Source organism: Ascaphus truei, chromosome 5 (genome assembly GCF_040206685.1).
Source record: "Ascaphus truei isolate aAscTru1 chromosome 5, aAscTru1.hap1, whole genome shotgun sequence".
NCBI lineage: Eukaryota > Metazoa > Chordata > Amphibia > Anura > Ascaphidae > Ascaphus > Ascaphus truei.
The window spans coordinates 104,054,945-104,080,659 of record NC_134487.1 but is presented as its reverse complement, the minus strand read 5'-3'; the positions used below and the strand labels follow the sequence as shown (position 1 = coordinate 104,080,659).

Below are 25,715 nucleotides of genomic sequence, written 5' to 3'. Positions count from 1 at the left end.
CCCTGCGCGCCTTTAACAGGCGATCACACAGCTTTAATTTTATTTTAATAACACAGTATTGCAGCAGGGGGTCTCCGGAGCTGAATCAGGTCTGGGGATTCCCTGCTTCCCGAGTTATAGGCCCCATTATGGGGTGCCAGTATCTCCCTGCATTGTTTAAATTCTCCCGCGTATCGGTCCATGTGACCAGGAGATTTAAACAATGCAGGGGGATACCGGCACCCCATACCGGGGCCTGCAACTCAGGAGGCAAGGGGTCCCAGAGGCTGAAATTAATGCGATTCAGCTCCGGAGACCCACTAGTTCAATACTGTGTTATAAAAATAAAATAAAGCTACCTTCCCGGTAGGCCTAACCACCAACCCTGTGGCAACTAACCCGTTCACCCACCCTCTTTTCCCCCCAATAAACCAAGTACTCTGGCTTAACCCCTTCATTGCCTTAGCGGCTAGTCGCTAAGGTAATAAAGCTGCTTTTATTTTATTTTGATAACACAGTATTAAAGCAGGGGGTCTCCGGAGCTGAACCGCATTCATTTCAGCATCGGGGACCCCCTGATTCCCGAGTTACAGGCCCTGGTACCCCCCTGCTTTGTTTAAATGCCCCGTTCATGTGGGCCGTGATGCGGGCTGGGATACCGGCACCCCATAACAGGGCCTGTCACTCGGAAGCAGAGGGTCCCTGGACCTGAAATGAATGCGATTCAGCTCCGGAGACCTCCTGCTTCAAGACTGTGTTATTCAAATAAAATAAAAGCCCAGCAATCTCCTATTAGAGGCGCACAGGGAGAGTGACTGATTCCGTCTCACTCTTACTGCGTGTCTCTTACAGACAGATGCAGGATGCACACAGCGCGAGTCCCATTCAAATGCAGGGACCCCCGCTGCATTAATCCGATGGACCATTAAGTCTCCATACCCCGCGGCACGGGGGAGGATGCCGTACAGGACCTGCAAAGAGAGAGGGCCAGAACCAAAAGTTCCATCTGTATTTTACTAGAAAAAAAAGAGAGTTTTAAAAAACAAAAAAATAGAACAATTTGGCATTTATTTATAACTAGCTGAGAGACCCGGCGTTGCCCGGGATGTAAATGCGTAATAGGTAGTATTATTTATAAATCGTGGAACAATAGGTGACTGTTTGTTGTAAAGGTTGGATAATAATATTGAAAAGAAAGATGGAAGAAAATGTAATACGATGTTGTATAAAAATGGTTTATTGTAACCACACCACAGTACAATGTATATTTTGGTGGCATAAGTGATGTAAAAATCTGAGTCGTGTGTCCTGCTAGGGTGTGAGGCGGCGGGTGGCGCGTGGGTTGTGAGTGCTGTGTGCGAGTGGGGGTCCTGCTAGGGTGTGAGGCGGCGGGTGGTGCGTGGGTTGTGAGTGCTGTCTGTGAGTGGGGGTCCTGCAAGGGTGTGAGGCGGCGGCTGGCGCGTGGGTTGTGAGTGCTGTCTGTGAGTGGGGGTCCTGCTAGGGTGTGAGGCGGTGGGTCAGTGATGTCGGTGCGTAGGGGCGGGAGGCAGCAGGTGTGTGTGGCGGCAGGTATGTGTCGAGTGTGGCGGGTGTCTGTTGAGTGCGTGCAGCGGCTGTGAGGCGGTGGGTGAAAGGCAGAGGCGGCCGGAGTAAGGGCGGGTGAAAGGCAGAGGCGGGGGTGGGGAGGCGGTAAGGCGGGCATGAAGGCGAAGGGCGGCGGGAAGGGGAGGAGGGGGTGGAGGAGGGGGGCAAGGGGTGGAGGAGGGGGGCAAGGGGTGGAGGAGGGGGGAAGGGTTAGAGGAGGGGGGGGAAGGGTTAGAGGAGGGGGGGGAAGGGTTAGAGGAGGGGGGGGAAGGGTTAGAGGAGGGGGGGGAAGGGTTAGAGGAGGGGGGGGAAGGGGGGGGGCGGAGGGAAGGGGGGGGGGCGGTGGGAGGCGGTGGGAAGGGGGGGTGGGAGGCGGTGGGAAGGGGGGGTGGGAGGCGGTGGGAAGGGGGGGGAGGCGGTGGGAAGGGGTGGGGGGAGGCGGTGGGAAGGGGGGCTGGGAGGCGGTGGGAAGGGGGGGGGAGGCGGTGGGAAGGGGGGGAAGGGGGGAGGCGGTGGGAAGGGGGGGGGCGGTGGGAAGGGGGGGGGGCGGTGGGAAGGGGGGGAGGCGGTGGGAAGGTGGAGGGAAGGGGGTGGGAAGGGGGGGGAGGCGGTGGGAAGGTGGAGGGAAGGGGGTGGGAAGGGGGGGGAGGCGGTGGGAAGGGGGGGGAGGCGGTGGGAAGGGGGGGTGGAGGGGAGGTGAAGGGGGGGGTGGAGGGGAGGTGGAGGGGGGGTGGAGGGGAGGTGGAGGGGGGTGGAGGGGAGGTGAAGGGGGGGGAGTGGAAGGGAGGTGAAGGGGGGGGTGGAAGGGAGGTGAAGGGGGGGGTGGAAGGGAGGTGAAGGGGGGGTGGAAGGGAGGTGAAGGGGGGGGGTGGAGGGGAGGTGAAGGGGGGGGGGTGGAGGGGAGGTGAATGGGGGGTGGAGGGGAGGTGAAGGAGGGGTGGAGGGGGGGAGGTAAATGGGGAGGTGAAGGGGGGTGGAAGGGAGAAGTGGAGTGAGGGGAGGTGAAAGGGGGTGAGGGGAGCTGATGGGGGGTGAGGGGTGGGTGAGGGGAGGTGAAGGCCACTCAGTCACCCGTCCGGCAGGTCCCACGTGGATCTGAGGCGGGAGGCAGCGTGTTGTGGCCGCTCTCCCGCTGTGTCCCGGGCGCTCGCTCGCTCCCCCGCTGACTGTTGCGGCGCCGGGGGGGGGGGGATCGGGGAGACACTGACACTGGAGGGGAGGGGGTGGAGGGGAGGTGAAGGGGGGGTAGAGGGGAGGTGAAGGCCGCTCACTCACCCATCCGGCAGGTCCCACGTGGATCTGAGGCGGGAGGCAGCGTGTTGTGGCCGCTCCCCCGCTGTGTCCCGGGCGCCGCCATCTTGGGCACTCGGCGCCGCAAGGCAGCCTGCCTGGCCACTGGCTGTTCCCCCGCCGGGGAGGGGTGAGTTGTAACGCCGGGGGGGGGGGCATGTATATGTGTGGGGGGGGGGAGAGGTGGGAGATATAGAGGGGGGGTCTCGCACGGCCGCTGACACTGGGTGGGTGGGGGGGGGGGCGCTGAAGGGGTAATAATAGTGTGTGTGTCCCGCTGACTGTAGCGGCGCCGGGGGAGGGGGGGGTCGGGGTGAAAGCGCGGGAGACACGGGGAGAGGAGGAGGTGCGCGCGGGTGCTGCTAACACTGTGAGCCCCGCTAATGTATGTAACAGTGTGTGTGTGTGTGTGTGTGTCACTGTGTGTGTGTGTCACTGTGTGTGTGTCTGTCACTGTGTGTGTGTGTCCCTGTGTCCCTGTGTGTGTGTGTGTGTGTCCCTGTGTTCCCTGTGTGTGTGTGTGTGTGTGTGTGTGTCTGTGTCTGTGTGTGTGTGTCCCCCCCTGTGTGTGTGTGTGTCCCTGTGTTCCCTGTGTGTGTGTGTGTGTGTCCCTGTGTTCCCTGTGTGTGTGTGTGTGTCCCTTGGCCCGTCACTCCGCCTCAGGCCAATGAGAGGTGTGCGGGGGCGGGCGGGCCAAGGGACCAATGAGATTTCCCCTAGGGACACCGGACATCCAGGCAGGCATGCATGCATGCAGGCAGGCAAACATACAGTGCTTTCACTAATATAGTATAAGATGTCTTTTAAAGTACCATAGAAATGCTTTCAATTATTATTTTTAGTAGTATGGTGCCAGCATATTCTGCAGTGCAGTACAATGTGGGAGCGAGGACCAGGGGTGCAATCAGAAATTCTGATTTATAAAATGTTTCACCAGTAAGCAATACATTGAGGGTTACCTCTTGTTTTCAAGTATATCCTGGGCCCAGAGTTATGATGACATACATGGTTACATTAGGTAAACAGGTGATTGGGGGGGGGGTGCAGTTTTTACCAGCCCTCCCCATTGACATCATGATGTCGCTGCATCACGTGACGGTGCGTTGTCATGGCAATGTGTTGCCATGTAATGTCGTGATACCATGACGACGCAACATCACATGGCGCTGCGACTTCAATGAGGAGCGCTGCTCTGTCACAGAGGCCCCGCTCTCTCCCCCGGCAATCGGTTTCACTTGGGCCTCTGTAAGCGTGATACCGATTCTTGGGGTGACAAATGCACCCTTGCACCCCCCCCTGATTGCGCTACAAGCTACTGATGAGGCCAATAACATCGTATGACAAAACAATAGGAAGGATGTGCCTGCCCCAAGGAACTTACAATCTAAAATGAAGGGACATGGACAGGTTGTGCAGTACATTGCCATATTTTATTTTATATTGTTAGAAGTAATTTCATGTATTAGGCTGCGGTCCCAGTCAGCACTGTAGCAGGGGTGCGGCGCGTGCACAGCGCTGCACCGCGATCTGCGGTCCTGGGAGAGAGGGAGCGTTTGCTACGGGAGAGGGCGTGGCGGTGGGTTTGCAGGGGCGTGGCCATGACCTCACGCGGCTGGTTTGTTCTCATTGGCTGAACCGCTGGCGGGGGTGTGGCCACGCCTCCGTCGCAAACTCTGAGCTCAAATTCCCCTGTCTCGCTGAAAACCTGCCGCGCACCGCTGGGGAAAGGTGCGCGACAGTGTACTAACTGGGACCGGCCTGATTGGGGGGGCGGAGCTTGAACGCACGTACGCTGTAGAAGGTACTGGGGCAGCGAACTTAGAGTATCTACAATAAATACCTGGGAATGTTGTGGCCAAATAATGCATCATCTTTTCTTGGCTGTGCTGTGTTAACAGTGGAAGAGTTTAAGTTGTCTTCATGGCTAAAAAAAAACAAACAAAAAATGTAAACGGTACAGTCGTATCACATCCCAGATATATACACACACACCAAATTAACACCCCCCACACAAAAAAGCGTGCTATTGAATGGCAGTTAAGGCGTGATAAAGTTCAGCACCCTTTTGTGCATCTGGGCCCATGTGCCTTAAACAATTAACTAGAATGTATAACTTACGGTATAAATATCAACTCTAAGCACGTAACATCCCTTCTCAGGAGAGAAAGAGCGGCTCAGTGAGTAAAGACACTGACTGGTTCAATTCAACGTCCGGTGTCAGCTGCATGTGACCTTGGGAAAGTATTATTATTAAAGTTATTATTCTCTTTGTTCAACACATGCTGGACTGGATGACTGTGAAAGGATAGAGATATTGGTCCATGCTTACAAAGCGGTACTATTCTGTAAGAGACTTCCGATGCTGGATGAAGACATTTTGCGGTCCATTTCAAATAGTCAGATCCAAAAATTATTATTCTATTTTTTTTTTTAAACAGATGCTATTGTAAGATTATTTTGAGCCACTACGGTGACATGCTTTTCATATGACCTGTGCTCACATTTATATCAATGTAAAATGCTTGTTAAAACGCCACATGTAAATCTAATAATCTCATTGGAGTACAATTTTGGGCACCAATCCTAAGAAAAGACATTATGGAACTAGAGAGAGTGCAGAGAAGAGCCACCAAATCAATAAAGGGGATGGACATTCTAACTTATGAGGAGAGGCTAGCTAAATTAGATTTATTTACATTAGAAAAGAGGCGTCTAAGAGGGGATATATTAACTATATACAAATATATTCAGGGACAATACAAGGAGCTTTCAAAAGAACTATTCATCCCACGGGCAGTACAAAGGACTCGGGCCATCCCTTAAGGTTGGAGGAAAGGAAATTTCACCAGCAACAAAGGAAAGGGTTCTTTACAGTAAGGGCAGTTAAAATGTGGAATTCATTACCCATGGAGACTGTGATGGCAGATACAATAGATTTGTTCAAAAAAAGGTTGGACATCTTTTTAGATGGGAAAGGTATACAGGGATATACCAAATAAGTATACATGGGAAGGATGTTGATCCAGGGATTAATCCGATTGCCAATTCTTGGAGTCAGGAAGGAATTAATTTTTTCCCTTAATGGGGTTTTTTGTTTGCCTTCCTCTGGATCAATAAGTAAGTACAGATATAGAATAAAGTATCTGTTGTCTAAATTTAGCATAGGTTGAACTTGATGGACGTACGTCTTTTTTCAACCTCATCTACTATGAAACTATGTAACATTGCACCGTTATTGCAAGACAATTAATCTATGATATTTTCACCATACAAAAAAAAAACAATTTATATGATCTCCTTAAATACAAAAAAAAAAAGAGCATAATTCGAAGATGAAAAAATGATTTTTGGGGCCATGACCAGCTCTTTGATCAGATACATTTCTTTGTGGTTTCATTTTCAGATGCGTTTTCGTATTTAAGGAGATACATTTATTTACTGAAAGATGAAAACGAAATATTTGAAGTAAATACTTCAACATAAGTTATTTTATTACTCTTAACATTTGTTTAATGTCTGTGTAATATATTTAAAAATGTTAAACCCAACGTTGTAACTCTGCAGTATCCATGTAAATGGTATGCTCTTTGGGCCTGCTATCCATGTTTACTTGCATGTATTGTTCAGCCGGAGAATTATATTTGACTGAAATAAAAACATATCTGTAATTAAACACGATGATGTAGTGATATGGCGTAATAAAGACATTCTTAATGTATACAGCAAAGATTTTTTTTTTTAGTAATACTTATGAGGATATTCATGTCTTAGCCAGGTCCACAAACCATAGTCACTCGGCGTACAGTGCTTCCACTGCAGCCAGGGATTCTGGGTAATGAAATGCAAATGAGCACACAGTGCCACCTTGCTGCTTGTCCATTTTAACATGGACCCCTGTGAGCTTGTGCCTGCTGCATTACACAGCTTTTCAGCACAGCCTGGGTTAAAGAAGTGCAGAGCCAGTAAACCCACTCATAGATAGCGGTTTCCACCTTTGGGTCTCATCAGTATGAGGATGGTTTACTGGCCTTGCAGGTGTCATTTGTAAGCATACCTCAAAATGTATTTCACATTAATAATGTTTACCACTAATGGAGAATGCCAGAGTGAGAAATGGAAAAAGATATACCCTCCGTGCAATAAATAAAAAATGTGACATATATAGTGTTACTATCTCAGGCCAAACTGCAAGCTCATTGTCTCACTCTGCTGCTTGGTCTGAGCCCTTTTCTTTGCCCCTTTAATGAGATGAGTAATATTCCCTCCCCAGGAAATTGACCTTTTGCTACCTAAGCTCCTAAGGACCCGATGTATATGCTTTGCACCCCTGCCGTTTCCTCCTTGATTTACATTCTCCTCCTACATGTGGTACAATCAGATACCCGCAGGCACTGTATCTTCCTCTCTGATCTTTCTACTTTGAGAAAGCTTGAGGCAAAAATCAGGCAACTACTGTTTAGTGAAGCAGATAACCATACTACATATTTGCCTACTACCGCCAGTGTGATAAGGATCCAACCCTGGCTTTGTGTTCACATTTTCAGGCTTGTTGTCAGTAACTTTGATTTAATAGCGAAAGATCTGGATCTCCATCACAAGCAGATGTAGCAGACGCTATTGCACACGTTAACGCTAACACATTATTTAACAGTAGTGCTATAGAGACAATGGTTAAGGAGATCACGCACGTGCTATTTTACGTATTATTTTGTGTGTTAAAGGGGCGTAATAATATCTGCAACATAGGTAGTTGAATGTCAGATATTGCAATTATCATATCAACAATAAGCGGTTACAATTTGTGTATACAACTTTTATTCTTTGTTGCAAATTAAATGACATATTATACCCAATACTAACTTTACAGCATTCAATCCGCAAGAGCTGAAAAGAATTTAGCATAGCGTGCAGTAGATCAGGCGCTGCCAACTCCAGCCTCAAGGGCCACTAACAGGTCAGTTTTTAAGGATATCCCTGCTTCAGCACAGGTGGCTCAATCTTTGACTCAGTGTTTGACTGAGCCACCTGTGCTGAAGCAGGGATATCCTTAAAACCTGACCTGTTGGTGACCTGAGGACTGGAGTTGGCCACCCCTGCAGTAGGTAAAGACAAAGCGTAGGTGGAAAATATGCGTTCTACACGCACAATAAAAAAGGTACATACCTGAATTTGAAATTCTTGGGTAGACAGTAACCCATTTTGTAGTCACTTCTAGTTTTTGCTATTTGCTTTTGAAGATCTTTTACCGATCTGCTGTATCCGTTAAAAATGTAATTTGCAAATAGCAGCTTCCCCCGAATATACATCTAATAGTGAGAAAGAGGACATAAAATGGGCATGAGAGTCTAATGTAGCAAATTAGGAAGGTTAAGGGACAATTGATCTGTCAACTTTCCATGGAAAACACTGATGTCTTTTTTAGTTTAGGAGGGTTCTTTAAATGCACAATGTACATGGTATTTACATTACAGATGTGATATTGTGCCTTAGCACAGGGGTGTGCAAACTTCCTGCGCTGCGCCCCCTGCCTGTTCTCCCCCTGTGTTGCGCCCCCGTACCTTTAATGCGGCGTTATTTGACACCACGTTGCCATGCCGACGGGCGTCAAATGCCGCCGCATGGTCTTGTGACGTCACATGACCCTGCGGCATCATTTAACGTTGTGTTGCTATGGCGACACGTGGCCCGAAGCCGGCTCAATTTAGGTAAGTGAGTTACAGAGGCCTCGCGCTGAAGAGCGTGGGGCCTTTGTAACCACCGCACCCCTCTCCCCCAAAAGGTGGTAGTTCTTCTTGCAGCCGCTGTGTTCGGAGGTTCTCCTCACCTCCACAGTTATCCAGCGAAGACAGGCTCCACGGACAAGGTAAACATAGGACAAAAAGAAACACACAGAGTGCAACAAAGTTGAAGAAAAATGTAATCCACCAATACAAATAAAAGTGTAGACTTATATAAGGCTAAGGCCCCGGTCACGGCGCTGTAACGCGCGCCCGCGCTTTTGGCTGCGCGTTCCGGCGATTCCCCGGTCTGCAGCTCACTGCAGGAGCAGAGACCGGGGGGGGCGTGGCGGAGGAGTGACGGGGGCGTGGCCATGACATCACCCGGCAGGTTCGCCCTCATTGGCTGAACCGCCGGGGGGCGTGCCTAGCCGCTCGTCGCGAGTCCTGCTCTCAATTCTATTGAGAGCAGGAGTAGCTCTCGCGCGAGCGCTGCGGCCCCCCCTCGCAGCGGGCCCGGCGCCATTGCGGGGAGGGCTCTCGTGCGCGCAGCGTCCGCCACAGCGGACGTTGTAGCAGGCAGCGGGGGCAAGGCCTTAGGTATCAGTAGCGGATAGCTAAAAGGGTATGTAAATGCTGCCCAGTTCTTGATCTAAGAGGGTTAGGGACAGAGTAGATGTTTAAGCTGTAAATCCCGTGTGCTGGGATCAGCTGTAGCTCGGTGAAGACTTTCCACTTCCGGGTCTGTGAGCCCCATATGTGTGCAGTCAAACACGCCCCACTCCTTCCGATCACGGACTCTCGAAAGGCAGCTGCACAGGACAAAGTATAGTGCTATCTACCACAACGCGTTTCACACATTGAAGTGCTTCGTCAGGCGGTCTGTGTGTTTCTTTTTGTCCCATATTTACTAAGGCACATGAACTGACGTTAAGCTGGTGACTGTATCAAAAAGGTTCTTGATTAAGGCATAAAGATGGCGAAACAGTTCATCTACTTTACTTACGTCTGTCGGATGTGGAGAGGCTTTGGATATTTTTTTGCTGGAGGCACGAACTATTGCTTATATTCAAAGAACTTGTGACTTTTCCATGCGAGTGCCAGGTCTTGCCACATTATGGTCATATTTACTAAGCCACATTAAAACGTAAGCTGTGATACGTCTTTAACTTTCAAGTATACTTAGTAAGCATGCCCCAATGTGTTTATATTATACAGCAAAGAGGGGTTACTACTGTACAAGGAAGTATTGATGTATATCTTTATTTATATAGCACCATCCAGACACATAGCACCTCACAGCAGTAATACACGCGACATAATATTATAACACATAGTGGGAATAGGCGTGTCAGGCACAACACAGGAAAAGGGGTCCCTGCCCTGAAGAACTTGCAATCTAAGTGGTAAGAATTTACAGAGACAGGAGGGTACAGCGCAATACAGAAGAGAGAAAGGGTTGTGCTATTTAAAGCATTCAATGCTGCAGCAACAATGAGGGTGGTTAAAAATAGGATTCTGTGCAAGTAATGACTGAAAATGAGCCTTTAATGTATGCAACGAGAAGGAATTTTGCAATAAACACTGGTATAAAAAGCTATTCCTGTTGGAATATGTCCATGTGACAGGATGCACATGTAATGATCAGCATGGAATAGCTGTCCCTTGGAGCAAACAGCATCAGTCACTTGTGCGTTGGCTTCAAAGACACTGTATGCATTTGTGTGTGAACATTTGTAAACAACAAGAGCCCATTCACTCCAAAATCCTGGACCCTGCAGCACTTTTTTAATGCATCTAAACCATGCTCCTTGCAGTTCTGCGGCCCCCCCCCTGTCAGTGATATTAATATTTTTGTATCCCAGTTCTAAAAGACAAGCTGGCGATATTGTTTTTCCAGATGACATAAAACAGTCATAAAATCTGTAGCGATAACCTGGAAATCTCAGAAGCCCGGGGGCCAACTCAGCTAATAAAAAAAAAATAGAACAGAGTAGTTAAGTTGGGAATAAAAATAAATAAATAAACTAGCATGGATTGTGGCTTTAACTCCTCTCCAATATCAGTGCCACGTGAAACACACTGGACAGCAATATGCTGTAAGGTCGCCCTGCACTGAATGGTCTCCACTCCCAGTGCTTCCTTGATTAGATACTGTACTGAACTACCGTATGCAAGCAACTTGTTCCAACACAAATCACCTCTTACCGCCATCACAGGTGTGTTACGTGTCCCCCGGTTTTGTAGTGTAGCAGTGTACATTTCCATGCTCAGTTCAATATTTCAGCAATCAATCCCATGACACTTATTGGATAAGTCAGTACAGTGAATATACCCCCCCGCTATCCAGGAATAATGCAAGAAATGAGGCAGTAAATGTTGCATGTGTTGAAGAGATAACGCATGCGTTACCGTTGTTTCTACTGGTAAATGTTGTAGTAATTATGCGGTTGTGTTAACACATTGCATTAACGAGAGTAAAAGGGTTTTTAGGGTATAAATGTATCTCATACCGTATTATCTGAGAGAGAGCTTTTCGTTTTGAAGCTGTCTCCGCTGTGTGCACTCTGAATAAACTCATTTGATTACTGAATGTTTTGTTGTAACATTTTTACAGCTTTCACAGTAATAATGCCTGCTGCTACATCTTCAGATCTTCCGAGGAAGGGCCCAAATGGAAAAGCAATAGTAGGGTAGAATCATGATTATATTAATCATTATCGCTCATTACCATCCATTTAACAGTGACTATCGCACTTTATACACTATACTCCCCAGCCTTTTATGACTGAATCAATTTGTAAATTGGATTGGAAAAAAAAACTACAGTAGAATCACGTAAATAAATTCAAATTTGTATAAGAAAAAACAGGGACCCCACCCCCCACCCAGGGATATAAGACAGTGCACTTGTTCTCATGTAAATAAATTGTGATTTAAAAAAAAAAATATATATATATTGATCTAGAAATTCAATAATTTGGATGTTTAACATTTTCCTGCATCGAAAGCAGAAACAAGCATGAAAAGCATGAATGGAGATGCTAATGATGCAGATATCGGCCTTGTTCTTGAAGCCATGTGAATATGTCCATCACTTGTTTTTTTGTGTTGTAAAGATTTATATTTAAATCTCTGTTTGCCAATTTGCTTGGGCGTTGTGCCTTTTATCTTTTAGGCACCCTTAATTATTTCATTTCTGATTTTGTAAGAATTGGTTTGGGTCTGATTTCTGTAATAGTGATTTTTTCTCCCCCTTTATGGGGTGTGTTTGTACCTAGCATCTAACAAAAGCAATATAAAATGTATATTCCAGATATGCATGGTATCTGCTCCGGTGCATTACACCGGCGGTGCGCAAACTGGGAGGCGCGCAGCGTTTACGCCCCTGCACTGAGAGCGCGAGGCCTCTGTAAACGTAATTATCAGGCTCTGGTCACGCGTCTCTATGCCAACGCAGCATCACATAATGCCCGTTGCCATGGAGATGTGATGTCAAATGACGCCACAGGTCACGTGATGTGCGTCACATGACGCCGCAGCGTCAGTTGACGCATCATTAGATATGAGGGGGGGGCACGACCGAGGTGGGAGCAAGTAGTGGGGGCGCAGGCACGGGGGGTTTGCACACCGCTGGATTACACTATTAAGCTTTCAGAACTACATTTGTAGAGTTATTAGGCAATTTTTATAATATGAATAACTCACTAACTTTAGTAGGTGTGTTACATGGGCGAGCGCTTTGTTACAACTGCAATACATATATACATATGTACCTCTGACTAGCACCCTCTCTCTCCACCTTTAGGACGATCCTTAAAACAGACCTCTTTAACAAAGCATATGTGTAGCTCCGCTGGCTGACACTAGATATCTCATGCACTGACCGTGGCCCCTTGCAGACACACTTACCAGAACACACCCTACTGTCTGTGTAAGTTCTCCCCACTTACCAAGTAGATTGTAAGCTCTTCGGGGCAGGGACTCGTTTTCCTATTGTTACTTTTATGTCTAAAGCGCTTATTCTCATTATGTGTTATATTATTATGTCACGTGTATAACTGCTGTGAAGCGCTTTGTACCTGGATGGGGCTATATAAATAAAGCTATACATACTGTACATAGCTAACTGTGACTGCACCATTAAATAATGCTCAAGAATTGGTGAAATAATCCCACCCGGTTAATAGTGTCCCCCTGTGGACAATTCGTGAACTTGTTCTGTTTACAACCACAAATCCTGTGAGCTCAAACCCCAGACCCACCACCATATATATTCATGTCAAAAAGGAGGGCTGCTGGGTATGTGACAAGCTATAAACAAAAGACAGAGAACCCCAATACTACATCCAACATGACAAATCATGTAGATATTTTCTCATAAGTCAGGGTCAGACAGGCACTCACACATACACACAGACAGGAACTCACACTGCTTTCCCTCCACACTCCTCCCCGCTCCCCGAAGCCTCTCCTCCTCCCGAAGCCTCCCCTCCTCATTGGCTCACAGCCACACCATGTGACGCGTCGAAGCTATGGATTACAATTCTCTTGTATCCCGTAGCGGCTGACGCGTCACAGCGTGTAGTGAGCTGTGCAGCCAGGGAGGACCGGGACCGGCTCGGGAGGATTCCCCTGCTGGTGGGGAAAGCCCGTGCAGCCGCCCGCGCCGCCGGGCGCAGCGGGTCCCAGCCCTAATGTGAGGAAGACGTCTTACTAGACTGGTCATTCACAGCAGCATCTCTAAATAGCAAGTCCTGAGATGCAGCTGTCAATGACCTTGACGTGGTCTGCAAAAATCCTTTACTGCATAATGCTTTATAATATGTAAGGTAGGAATGAGTCCACATAGCACAGTGGTGAGCCGCTTACTGCAGTTTCTAATGAGGACATTTGCTTAAGTTGATACTTAAGACATATTTAGATGGTAAGCTGTTTGGGGCAGGGTCTCCCTTTGCCTTATGTTGTCCTATACGTGTTGCACTTATCCCCACTGTATTGTTATTTTTTAAAGCACTGCGTACACTGTTGGGGCTATATAATCCCAATGATACATACCAGGAACATGCCAGGAGCAGCATTGTGCCTTTGCACCAGCAGCGGGGAACCCATGTGACCCGGGAGTTCACTGGACGAGTTGATGTCATACTTCAGCAGGCGGAAGGAGTCCAGGCGGCTCTGCAGTAACACAGTGCCCCAGTATTACAAACGGGACAATAAAGCGTTCTGCACATAACAGGAGATGATGATCTATGGGGTTTAAATCAATGCAAACCTCCTCACACTCCCCCCTCCCCCTTTATTTAAAAGGTTTAATAAGACAGATTATATCCGCATCTGTTTTTACAAATAAAATAACGTGGAATAAGACTGGAATAGATACACACAACTCCTATATGTGCATCAGTAACTCATGTCCTAATTGCTCTTATATGAAGAAGGAGAGGACTCTCTGGCACTGAGCTGCAGCACTTGAAGCTTTGGGAACCCCCAATTTGCAAGATATTTAGTGGTCTTACTTTTGGCAGTAGGTCCTACAGTCTTCCAGCTGTATATTGATTACTCTGCAGCTGTGTAAGAGTGTGTATTTTTCACACTCTTAACATTGTATTTATACAATGTTTTTCTGCTCCATCAGAGATTAGTGCTCAGTCACTGAAGTGGTTGGATGTTTGGATATATAACCTGTGGTAGGTTCTTATGACAGGACGTACATACCTGCATGCAAGGCATACTTCTGTATCGGTTCCTTTTCCCATACAACTGTTCCAACACATCCTTCCTCTGATCTTCCTCTGAATCCAGTGATGAAGACACAACACACACCACAGTGATCTGTTCCACAGACGACATCTGGTTGCTAATCAGCTGGTCGTACTCTAAGTCTGTGACATAGGGAATCTGATGATTGCTACACCTGCATAGCCTGCCTTCTTCACCCAGCATCATTCTCTGTAGGACAGCAGGGCAGGTGTGATGTGACATGTGCCACAGCTTCTCATGGTCTTGTCCAAGAGACAGCAGAGGAACTGAAGGGACTGCTAGGATCCTTCAGAATATTAAAAGCAGGTAAAATAATATTAAAAAAAAAAAAAAAAGTTTTATTTGGGACCATAACAAATCAAGATGTTTCATTCATTAGTACTCTAACAATAATTAATCAAAATGCTCTATATTGCCCCGAACACTCTGATATCACTTAAGAAATTCTCGAAGACATTGGGAATGTACAGCGCTCGTCAGCATCCACTTGGAGGTGGTGACAGAGAACCACTTCATCTGGAGTTTATTCGCAAGGCATCATCATCATCATCATCAGGTGGAAAACAGTGTATAGTAATTGGAGAGCTGAATAAACACCTGAACTTTCGCCCTCAATGAGCTGCCATGTAGTGAGCTCTATATCTACACAAATCATGGAGGGTGTAATCTTACTTTATAACAGAGATTTTTTTAGTGTTCTTTATATTTAAAAAAAAAAAAAGGCAATAGGTAAACTCTTACTTCACTTATTTAACATTTTGATGGAAACATTCACACATTAAGAAACGCTGATATTTCAATCGACCTGGGAATTTAATTGGGACACAGGTAAAGGTGCCATCTTCAAAGTGGGAGAAGCCAACCTGAATAGCAGTATTAACTCCTGGTGGTTTAGCAAACATATCCTAATTTAACTGTGAGCTCTTTGGGTAAAAATCCATTGTGCAATGCTACACACACTGGCAGTGCTATATACCAGGGGTGCGCAAGATTTTTTTGGGGGGCGAGGCGGTTACAGAGGCCCCACACTCTTCAGTGCGAGGCCACTGTAACTCACATAAATTCTGCCGGCTTCGGGCCACGCGTCGCCATGGCAACGCGGCATCAAATGATCATCATTTCACGCTGGATTTAGGGTAAGGGGGGGCGCAACACTGGGGGAGAGCAGGCAGGGGGGCGCAGCGCAGAAAGATTGTGCTCCCCTGCTATATAGTACATTGTTGTCATGATTTATATGAATTGATGAGTGTGCTTCTGGGATTCCCAAAATCAGAACAGTCCCGCTGTGCTTTTCTGCCGGTACTTCTAGAAATAGAGTAATCGCTTATTAACATACGAGAGGCAGATGCCCCAGAGCTATTAAACCCACCCCATTATATTACAGGCATTTAGGTGTTGGTGTAGACCAGCATTGTTACATAGTAGATAAGGTTGAAAAAAGACATATGTCCATCCTATGTTAAATTTGCATTATTTTGATCCAGAGGAAGGCAAACAAACCCCCCAGTGCTATCTGGCATGACACAATCAGAGCATGGCATATACAGTTATTTTTGCACCACCTTACCCCGATTTGCTGAGGATATGTGACCCAGGCACATTCTTACTGATGCTTGACTCAGCAGGGCTCTTGTCTTGCTTGACATTCACACTTCGGAAAGAGTAGGGTCTGCAAGGATACAAATTTATTTATTTATTTACTAGCTGATAGACCCGGCGTTGCCCGGAATGTGAATCGATTTTTTTTTTTAATGTTGTTTAGTGGTGGTGTGGGAAGAAGGGTTTTTGGGTGGGGGTGTGTGAAGAGGAAGGGTGGGTGAGGGTGTGGGAAGATGAAGGGTGGGTGGGTGGGGGTGTGTGAAAAGGAAGGTTGGTTGTGTGGGGGTGTGGGAAGAGGAAGGGTGGGTGGGGGTGGGGGAAGAGGAAGGTTGGGTGGGTGGGGGTGTGGTAAGAGGAAGGGTGGGTGGGATTGTGTGAAGAGGAAGGGTGGGTGGGTGGGAAGAGGAAGGGTGGGTGGGAAGAGGAAGGGTGGGTGGGGGTTTGGGAAGAGGAAGGGTGGGTGGGGGTTTGGGAAGAGGAAGGGTGGGTGGGGGTTTGGGAAGAGGAAGGGTGGGTGGGGGTGTGGGAAGAGGAAGGGTGGGTGGGTGGGGGTGTGGGAAGAGGAAGGGTGGGTGGGGGTGAAGAGGAAGGGTGGGGGTGAAGAGGAAGGGTGGGTGGGGGTGAAGAGGAAGGGTGGTTGTGAAGAGGAAGGTTGGGAAGAGGAAGGGTGGGTGTGTGGGTGGGTGGGAAGAGGAAGGGTGGGTGTGTGGGTAGGTGGGTGGGAAGAGGAAGGGTGGGTGTGTGGGTGGGTGGGAAGAGGAAGGGTGGGTGTGTGGGTGGGTGGGAAGAGGAAGGGTGGGTGTGTGGGTGGGAAGAGGAAGGGTGGGTGTGTGGGTGGGTGGGAAGAGGAAGGGTGGGTGTGTGGGTGGGTGGGAAGAGGAAGGGTGGGTGTGTGGGTGGGTGGGAAGAGGAAGGGTGTGTGGGTGGGTGGGAAGAGGAAGGGTGGGTGTGTGGGTGGGTGGGAAGAGGAAGGGTGGGTGTGTGGGTGGGTGGGAAGAGGAAGGGTGGGTGTGTGGGAAGAGGAAGGGTGGGTGGGTGGGAAGAGGAAGGGTGGGTGGGTGGGAAGAGGAAGGGTGGGTGTGTGGGTGGGTGGGGGCGTGTGGGTGGGTGGGAAGAGGAAGGGTGGGAGTGTGGGTGGGTGGGAAGGGTGGGTGGGGGTGAAGAGGAAGGGTGGGTGGGGGTGAAGAGGAAGGGTGGGTGGGGGTGAAGAGGAAGGGTGGTTGTGAAGAGGAAGGTTGGGAAGAGGAAGGGTGGGTGTGTGGGTGGGTGGGAAGAGGAAGGGTGGGTGTGTGGGTGGGTGGGAAGAGGAAGGGTGGGTGTGTGGGTGGGTGGGAAGAGGAAGGGTGGGTGTGTGGGTGGGTGGGAAGAGGAAGGGTGGGTGTGTGGGTGGGTGGGAAGAGGAAGGGTGGGTGTGTGGGTGGGTGGGAAGAGGAAGGGTGGGTGTGTGGGTGGGTGGGAAGAGGAAGGGTGGGTGTGTGGGTGGGTGGGAAGAGGAAGGGTGGGTGTGTGGGTGGGTGGGAAGAGGAAGGGTGTGTGGGTGGGTGGGTGGGAAGAGGAAGGGTGGGTGTGTGGGTGGGTGGGAAGAGGAAGGGTGGGTGTGTGGGTGGGTGGGTGGGAAGAGGAAGGGTGGGTGTGTGGGTGGGAAGAGGAAGGGTGGGTGGGTGGGAAGAGGAAGGGTGGGTGGGTGGGAAGAGGAAGGGTGGGTGTGTGGGTGGGTGGGAAGGGTGGGTGGGTGGGAAGAGGAAGGGTGGGTGTGTGGGTGGGTGGGAAGGGTGGGTGTGTGGGTGGGTGGGAAGGGTGGGTGGGAAGGTGGGTGGGAAGAGGAAGGGTGGGTGTGTGGGTGGGAAGAGGAAGGGTGGGTGGGAAGAGGATGGGTGGGTGGGTGGGAAGAGGAAGGGTGGGTGTGTGGGTGGGTGGGTGTTAAGAGGAAGGGTGGGTGTGTGGGTGGGTGGGAAGAGGGTGGGTGTGTGGGTGGGTGGGAAGAGGAAGTGTGGGTGGGTGGGTGGGAAGAGGAAGGGTGGGTGTGTGGGTGGGTGGGTGTTAAGAGGAAGGGTGGGTGTGTGGGTGGGTGGGAAGAGGGTGGGTGTGTGGGTGGGTGGGAAGAGGAAGGGTGGGTGTTTGGGTGGGAAGAGGAAGGGTGGTTGGGTGGGAAGAGGAAGGGTGGGTGGGTGGGAAGAGGGTGGGTGGGTGGGTGGGAAGAGGAAGGGTGGGTGGGAAGAGGAAGGGTGGGTGGGAAGAGGAAGGGTGGGTGGGTGGGAAGAGGAAGGGTGGGTGGGTGGGAAGAGGAAGGGTGGGTGGTTGTTAAGAGGAAGGGTGGGTGGGTGGGAAGAGGAAGGGTGGGTGGGAAGAGGAAGGGTGGGTGGGTGGGAAGAGGAAGGGTGGGTGGGAAGAGGAAGGGTGGGTGGGTGGGAAGGGTGGGTGGGAAGAGGAAGGGTGGGTGGGAAGAGGAAGGGTGGGTGGGTGGGAAGAGGAAGGGTGGGTGGGTGGGAAGAGGAAGGGTGGGTGGGAAGAGGAAGGGTGGGTGGGAAGAGGAAGGGTGGGTGGGTGGGTGGGAAGAGGAAGGGTGGGTGGGAAGAGGAAGGGTGGGTGGGTGGGAAGAGGAAGGGTGGGTGGGTGGGTGAGAAGATGAAGGGTGGGTGGGAAGAGGAAGGGTGGGTGGGAAGAGGAAGGGTGGGTGGGTTGGTGGGAAGAGGAAGGGTTAAGAGGAAGGGTGGGTGGGTGGGAAGAGGAAGGGTGGGTGGGTGGGAAGAGGAAGGGTGGAAGGGTGGGTGGGTGGGAAGAGGAAGGGTGGAAGGGTGGGTGGGTGGGAAGAGGAAGGGTGGAAGGGTGGGTGGGTGGGAAGAGGAAGGGTGGAAGGGTGGGTGGGTGGGAAGAGGAAGGGTGGAAGGGTGGGTGGGTGGGAAGAGGAAGGGTGGAAGGGTGGGTGGGAAGAGGAAGGGTGGAAGGGTGGGTGGGTGGGAAGAGGAAGGGTGGAAGGGTGGGTGGGTGGGAAGAGGAAGGGTGGAAGGGTGGGTGGGTGGGAAGAGGAAGGGTGGAAGGGTGGGTGGGAAGAGGAAGGGTGGGTGGGTGGGAAGAGGAAGGGTGGGTGGGTGGGAAGAGGAAGGGTGGGTGGGAAGAGGAAGGGTGGAAGGGTGTGTGGGTGGGAAGAGGAAGGGTGGAAGGGTGGGTGGGTGGGAAGAGGAAGGGTGGGTGGGTGGGAAGAGGAAGGGTGGAAGGGTGGGTGGGTGGGAAGAGGAAGGGTGGGTGGGTGGGAAGAGGAAGGGTGGGTGGGTGGGAAGAGGAAGGGTGGGTGGGTGGGAAGAGGAAGGGTGGAAGGGTGGGTGGGAAGGGGAAGAGGAAGGGTGGGTGGGAAGGGGAAGAGGAAGGGTGGAAGGGTGGGTGGGAAGGGGAAGAGGAAGGGTGGAAGGGTGGGTGGGAAGGGGAAGAGGAAGGGTGGGTGGGAAGGGGAAGAGGAAGGGTGGAAGGGTGGGTGGGAAGGGGAAGAGGAAGGGTGGAAGGGTGGGTGGGAAGGGGAAGAGGAAGGGTGGAAGGGTGGGTGGGAAGGGGAAGAGGAAGGGTGGAAGGGTGGGTGGGAAGGGGAAGAGGAAGGGTGGGTGGGAAGAGGAAGGGTGGAAGGGTGGGTGGGTGGGAAGAGGAAGGGTGGAAGGGTGGGTGGGTGGGAAGAGGAAGGGTGGGTGGGAAGAGGAAGGGTGGAAGGGTGGGTGGGAAGGGTGGGTGGGTGGGAAGAGGAAGGGTGGAAGGGTGGGTGGGTGGGAAGAGGAAGGGTGGAAGGGTGGGAAGAGGAAGGGTGGAAGGGTGGGTGGGTGGGAAGAGGAAGGGTGGAAGGGTGGGTGGGTGGTAAGAGGAAGGGTGGAAGGGTGGGTGGGTGGGAAGAGGAAGGGTGGAAGGGTGGGTGGGTGGGAAGAGGAAGGGTGGAAGGGTGGGTGGGTGGGAAGAGGAAGGGTGGAAGGGTGGGTGGGTGGGAAGAGGAAGGGTGGAAGGGTGGGTGGGTGGGAAGAGGAAGGGTGGAAGGGTGGGTGGGTGGGAAGAGGAAGGGTGGGTGGGTGGGAAGAGGAAGGGTGGGTGGGAAGAGGAAGGGTGGGTGGGTGGGAAGAGGAAGGGTGGGTGGGAAGAGGAAGGGTGGAAGGGTGGGTGGGTGGGAAGAGGAAGGGTGGGAGGGTGGGAAGAGGAAGGGTGGAAGGGTGGGTGGGTGGGAAGAGGAAGGGTGGAAGGGTGGGTGGGAAGAGGAAGGGTGGGTGGGTGGGAAGAGGAAGGGTGGAAGGGTGGGTGGGTGGGAAGAGGAAGGGTGGAAGGGTGGGTGGGTGGGAAGAGGAAGGGTGGAAGGGTGGGTGGGTGGGAAGAGGAAGGGTGGAAGGGTGGGTGGGTGGGAAGAGGAAGGGTGGAAGGGTGGGTGGGTGGGAAGAGGAAGGGTGGAAGGGTGGGTGGGAAGAGGAAGGGTGGAAGGGTGGGTGGGTGGGAAGAGGAAGGGTGGGTGGGTGGGAAGAGGAAGGGTGGGTGGGTGGGAAGAGGAAGGGTGGAAGGGTGGGTGGGTGGGAAGAGGAAGTGTGGAAGGGTGGGTGGGTGGGAAGAGGAAGGGTGGAAGGGTGGGTGGGTGGGAAGAGGAAGGGTGGAAGGGTGGGTGGGTGGGAAGAGGAAGGGTGGAAGGGTGGGTGGGTGGGAAGAGGAAGGGTGGAAGGGTGGGTGGGTGGGAAGAGGAAGGGTGGAAGGGTGGGTGGGAAGAGGAAGGGTGGAAGGGTGGGTGGGTGGGTGGGGGGGGAGTGGGAAGAGGAAGGATGTGTGGGGAGGGGTGTGTTGTGAAGAAAGAGTGAGTGTGTATGTGATTTGTAAATGATAGTGTTAAAGTGTTAACAGTAAAGTGATGTAGTACATTGCAGGCATAAAGAGTTAATAATATGTGTTAATGATCTTAATGATTGACATAAATTGTTGTAATATGCAAATAAAATGTAAATTTGTTTAAAAATGGATGTATTAAATTGCAGTCATGAAAATTTTTATATTTTTTGTTTAAATAAAGTTTTAATTTGGCGCACATGCGTGTTGTGCATGAGGTTATGGTGAAAGTGATGGCTGCGGAGCGCATACAGAGATTGGCGTGCGGAGCACATTGGTAGATGTAAAAGTATGTACTTGATGTGTGAATGAAGCAATGTTGAAGGAAAAAGAAAGTATGATGGCTATTTGTAGATAAAATCGCGAAGAGCGGGTGATGTTATGAAGGTAATGTAAATGATAAAAAGTGTAGCGGATATGAAAGAAAGTAAAGAAATGTAAAGATAGTAAGAATGGATAAAAATACATTTTTAGCAAAGCGGGGGTAATATAATAGAAAAATATTATAGCGGCTATGAAAGAAAGAAAACAAATGAAAACATTGTATGAATGGATAATATGAAAAAATACCAAAGCGGGACATAGTGTAATGTGTATGCAATGTACATAAATAAGATTTTCTGCACAGAAATTAATGTAATAATAATATTAATGGATAAAAAAAATACATTGGCAAAGGGGAAGATAGTGCAATGTGTATGTAATGTACATATAGTAAGTTGGTGTATCTGGCATTGTATAAATGTAATTGACAGTGCGTAGGTGAAGGCTGACATTTAGTAAATGAAATTGACAGTGCGTAGGTGAAGGGTGGCTGTTATAGTGAATGCGCAAATGTAATAATTGTGGTGATGATGTACTAAGTATTTATTGAGGTAAACATAAGAATTGTAGACTGGGTAGGTGAACGTGCGCGCGCCATTGTTGAAATATATATTTATTTTAATAAGTAAGTGAGTTTGTCGGCCATTTAAAAAATGTAATAAAGACTGCGTAGGTGAAGGTTTTGGCGGGAATAGTAAAAGGACTGAATATTTTTAATATACATGTATTTGAATTGTAAGTTACTTGGCTGTCCATTTTGTAAATTTAATTAACAGTAGGTATTGAAAGGTAAGGGCGGGTGAAGGTAGGGGCGCACGCCATTGTTTCAATATATATTTATTTGAATAGTAAGTGAGTTTGTCGGCCATTTTAAAAAGACTGCATAGGTGAAGGTACGGGCGGGAATAGTAAAAGGACTGAATTGTAGGTGAGGGTGGCGGTTTAGACGGGCATGTTGCACGGGCATGTATTGAAAGGTACGGCGGGCGCTGGAATATGCAGTTGCGGAGTTTGGCGGTTTAGACGGCCATGTGCAGAGAGATTTGTGTTGGGCGGCCATGTATTTAAAGTGACTGGCGGCCGGTGTAATGTGTGCGGCGGCCATGTGCTTGCAAGCCATGCAGTTGCGGAGAGTGCCACGCCATATCATGAGTGTTTAAGGTAATGTGTGTGCGGAGGGAGAATTAAGTTAATGGGCGTCAGTTTTGTGACGGTCATGTGTGGTGATGGAGAAGCGTGGCGGCCATCGGGATAATTTAATTACAAAAATCCACGGCATAGCATGAGTGTGCGGGCCGTTGCGGAGGGACAATTAAGGTAATGGGCGGGCCGTTGCGGAGGGAGAATTAAGGTAATGTGCGGCCATGGCAGTGTATACACTGTGGTGAGAGCAGTGTATATACAGGGGTGACAGCATTACTCAGTTGTGTGTTGACAGAGAGCTGTGTGTACACTGGTGAGAGCAGTGTATACACAGGGGTGACAGCATTACTGAGTTGTGTGATGACAGAGAGCAGTATACACAGGGGTGACAGCATTACTGAGTTGTGGGATGACAGAGGTGAGTGTGAGTGACTGTGTAGACAGGGGTGACATGATTGTGAGTTGTTGTTTGACAGGGGTGAGTGTGAATGTGTGTGATGTGTGTGTGTTTGTTACACGGGGTGACAGCGTGAGTCTGAGTTGTGGGATGACACTGAGTGTGTGTGTACAGGGTTGAGTGTGAGTGTGGGGGTGACAGTGTGAGTGTGTGTGTACACGGATGACAGGTGACAACTCAGGTGACAGCATGACTCAGACTTGTGGGATGACAGTGATTGTGTGTGTGTGTGTGTGTGTGTGTGTGTGTAGACAGGGGTGAGTGTGGGGGTGACAGTGTGATATGTCAATTTACCAAGGAGTCCTCAGAGGTTCTGGCCGTATGGTGTCACTGCAAGTGTGTGAGAGTGAAGGAGGTGTGTGTCAGTGATGTCACTGTACCTTTTGACCAATGAGAGTCGTGTGGGAGGCTGACTATGGGAGGGTGTGTGTGTCACAGTGGGGCGTACCTCACAGTGGGGCGTACCTCTTGGCCAATGAGAGTCCGGGTGGCCACGGACCAATCAGATTCACCGCAGATAGCACTAACCTCACTAACCATTCGATTTTATATATTAAGATAAAAATGTTTTACCAGGAAGTAATACATTGAGAGTTACCTCTTGTTTTCAAGTATGTCCTGGGCATAGTTAATATGACAAATAATACATGGTTACAAATACAGTTACATAAATGAACAGGGTATACATTATATACAATACATTGCATGCACAGTTAGAGAAGATGTATATTATAGGCTTATGTAACAATTACAGACCAGATTAAAATGTGAGACAGCCTTAGTTTTGAAAGAACTTAAACTGGTGGTGGATGTGAGAGTCTCCGGTAGGTTGTTCCAGTTTTGGGGTGCACGGTAACAGGAGGAGGAGCGGCCGGATACTTTGTTGAGCCTTGGGACCATGAACAGTCTTTTGGAGTCAGATCTCAGATGATAAGTGCTGCAAGTGGTAGGGGTGAGGAGCTTGTTCAGATAGGTGGGTAGCTTGCCCAGAAAGTATTTGAAGGCAAGACAGGAAACGTGAACTTTGCGCCTAGACTCGAGTGATGACCAATCTAGTTCTTTGAGCATTTCGCAGTGATGTGTGTTATAGTTGCATTGGAGAACAAAACGACAAATTGAATTGTAGAGGGTGTCAAGTTTGCTAAGGTGGGATTGAGTTGCCGAGCCATATACTATGTCTCCATAGTAAATAATTGGCATTAGCATCTGCTGTGCGATACGTTTTCTGACCAGGAGACTTAGGGAGGATTTGTTCCTGTAAAGTACCCCTAGTTTGGCATAGGTCTTGGTTGTCAGAGTATCAATGTGCATCCCGAATGTTAAGTGGGAGTCAAACCATATGCCCAGGTAATTAAAACTACTAACAGGTGTTAGGGTGGTGTTAGCGTTAGTTCAAATGTGGAGCTCAGTCGCTGGAAGCTTTAAAAATTTAGTCTTGGTCCCAAATACCATTGTTACAGTCTTGTCAGTGTTTAAAAACAGTTTGTTTTGGGAAATCCAGTTTTCGAGTCTCAAAAAGTCAGACTGAAGTATTTGTTCAAGGTCAGAGAGGCTATGGCTGTGTGCATATAGGATTGTGTCATCTGCATACATGTGTCATCTGCATACATACAAATGGTGATAATTAAGTTACTGCACTCATCGCACTAGAAGTCTAATGTCCACGGAGAATGAAAACGTGTATTTGTTGCATCTTTTCAGAAATCAGTTATAAGAATGAGAAAATTATACAATAACAGAATAAATACGTTCTTTGGAATATTTTGCCATCATTGAACTTTTGAAGTCATGTAATGGCCCACTAATTTGTACACACAGTTTTAAGTTTCTAATTAAATGTTTAACTTTATTTATTCAAACTTTAAGTAGAACCTTAAAAGGTATGTTGAAATAAAATGGTACATTGCCAATAGCTGTGGGTAACACATGAAATGTCAGAACCCACAGCTGTCTCCTCTCTAGCAGCTCCGAACCCACAGCTGTCTCCTCTCTAGCAGCTCCGAACCCACAGCTGTCTCCTCCTCTCTAGCAGCTCCGCACCCACAGCTGTCTCCTCCTCTCTAGCAGCTCCGCACCCACAGCTGTCTCCTCCTCTCTAGCAGCTCCGCACTCACAGCTGTCTCCTCCTCTCTAGCAGTCCGAACCCACAGCTGTCTCCTCCTCTCTAGCAGCTCCGAACCCACAGCTGTCTCCTCCTCTCTAGCAGCTCCGAACCCACAGCTGTCTCCTCCTCTCTAGCAGCTCCGCACCCACAGCTGTCTCCTCCTCTCTAGCAGCTCCGCACTCACAGCTGTCTCCTCTCTAGCAGCTCCGAACCCACAGCTGTCTCCTCCTCTCTAGCAGCTCCGAACCCACAGCTGTCTCCTCCTCTCTAGCAGCTCCGCACCCACAGCTGTCTCCTCCTCTCTAGCAGTTCCGAACCCACAGCTGTCTCCTCCTCTCTAGCAGTCTGAACCCACAGCTGTCTCCTCCTCTCTAGCAGCTCCGCACCCACAGCTGTCTCCTCCTCTCTAGCAGCTCCGCACTCAAAGCTGTCTCCTCCTTTCTAGCAGCTCCGAACCCACAGCTGTCTCCTCCTCTCTAGCAGCTCCGCACCCACAGCTGTCTCCTCCTCTCTAGCAGCTCCGAACCCACAGCTGTCTCCTCCTCTCTAGCAGCTCTGAACCCACAGCTGTCTCCTCCTCTCTAGCAGCTCCGCACCCACAGGTGTCTCCTCCTCTCTAGCAGCTCCGAACCCACAGCTGTCTCCTCCTCTCTAGCAGCTCCGCACCCACAGCTGTCTCCTCCTCTCTAGCAGCTCCGCACCCACAGCTGTCTCCTCCTCTCTAGCAGCTCCGAACCCACAGCTGTCTCCTCGTCTCTAGCAGCTCCGCACCCACAGCTGTCTCCTCCTCTCTAGCAGCTCCGAACCCACAGCTGTCTCCTCCTCTCTAGCAGCTCCGCACTCACAGCTGTCTCCTCCTCTCTAGCAGCTCCGCACCCACAGCTGTCTCCTCCTCTCTAGCAGCTCCGCACTCACAGCTGTC

General features: G+C 49.8%; 1 protein-coding gene across 1 annotated transcript in view; it reads right to left on the bottom strand.

Moving 5' to 3' along the window:
- The window catches only part of LOC142495218 (uncharacterized protein C3orf20-like), an 82,209-nt gene that overhangs the window by 7,965 nt on the left and 48,529 nt on the right, over positions 1-25,715 (bottom strand). The window contains exons 14-18 of the mRNA XM_075600395.1: positions 15,901-16,002; positions 14,289-14,619; positions 13,629-13,748; positions 8,017-8,159; positions 4,694-4,777 (exon numbers count right to left, since the gene is read on the bottom strand). Of these exons, the coding sequence (XP_075456510.1) occupies positions 4,694-4,777; positions 8,017-8,159; positions 13,629-13,748; positions 14,289-14,619; positions 15,901-16,002 (780 nt within the window). The remainder of the gene's footprint in view (positions 1-4,693; positions 4,778-8,016; positions 8,160-13,628; positions 13,749-14,288; positions 14,620-15,900; positions 16,003-25,715) is intronic.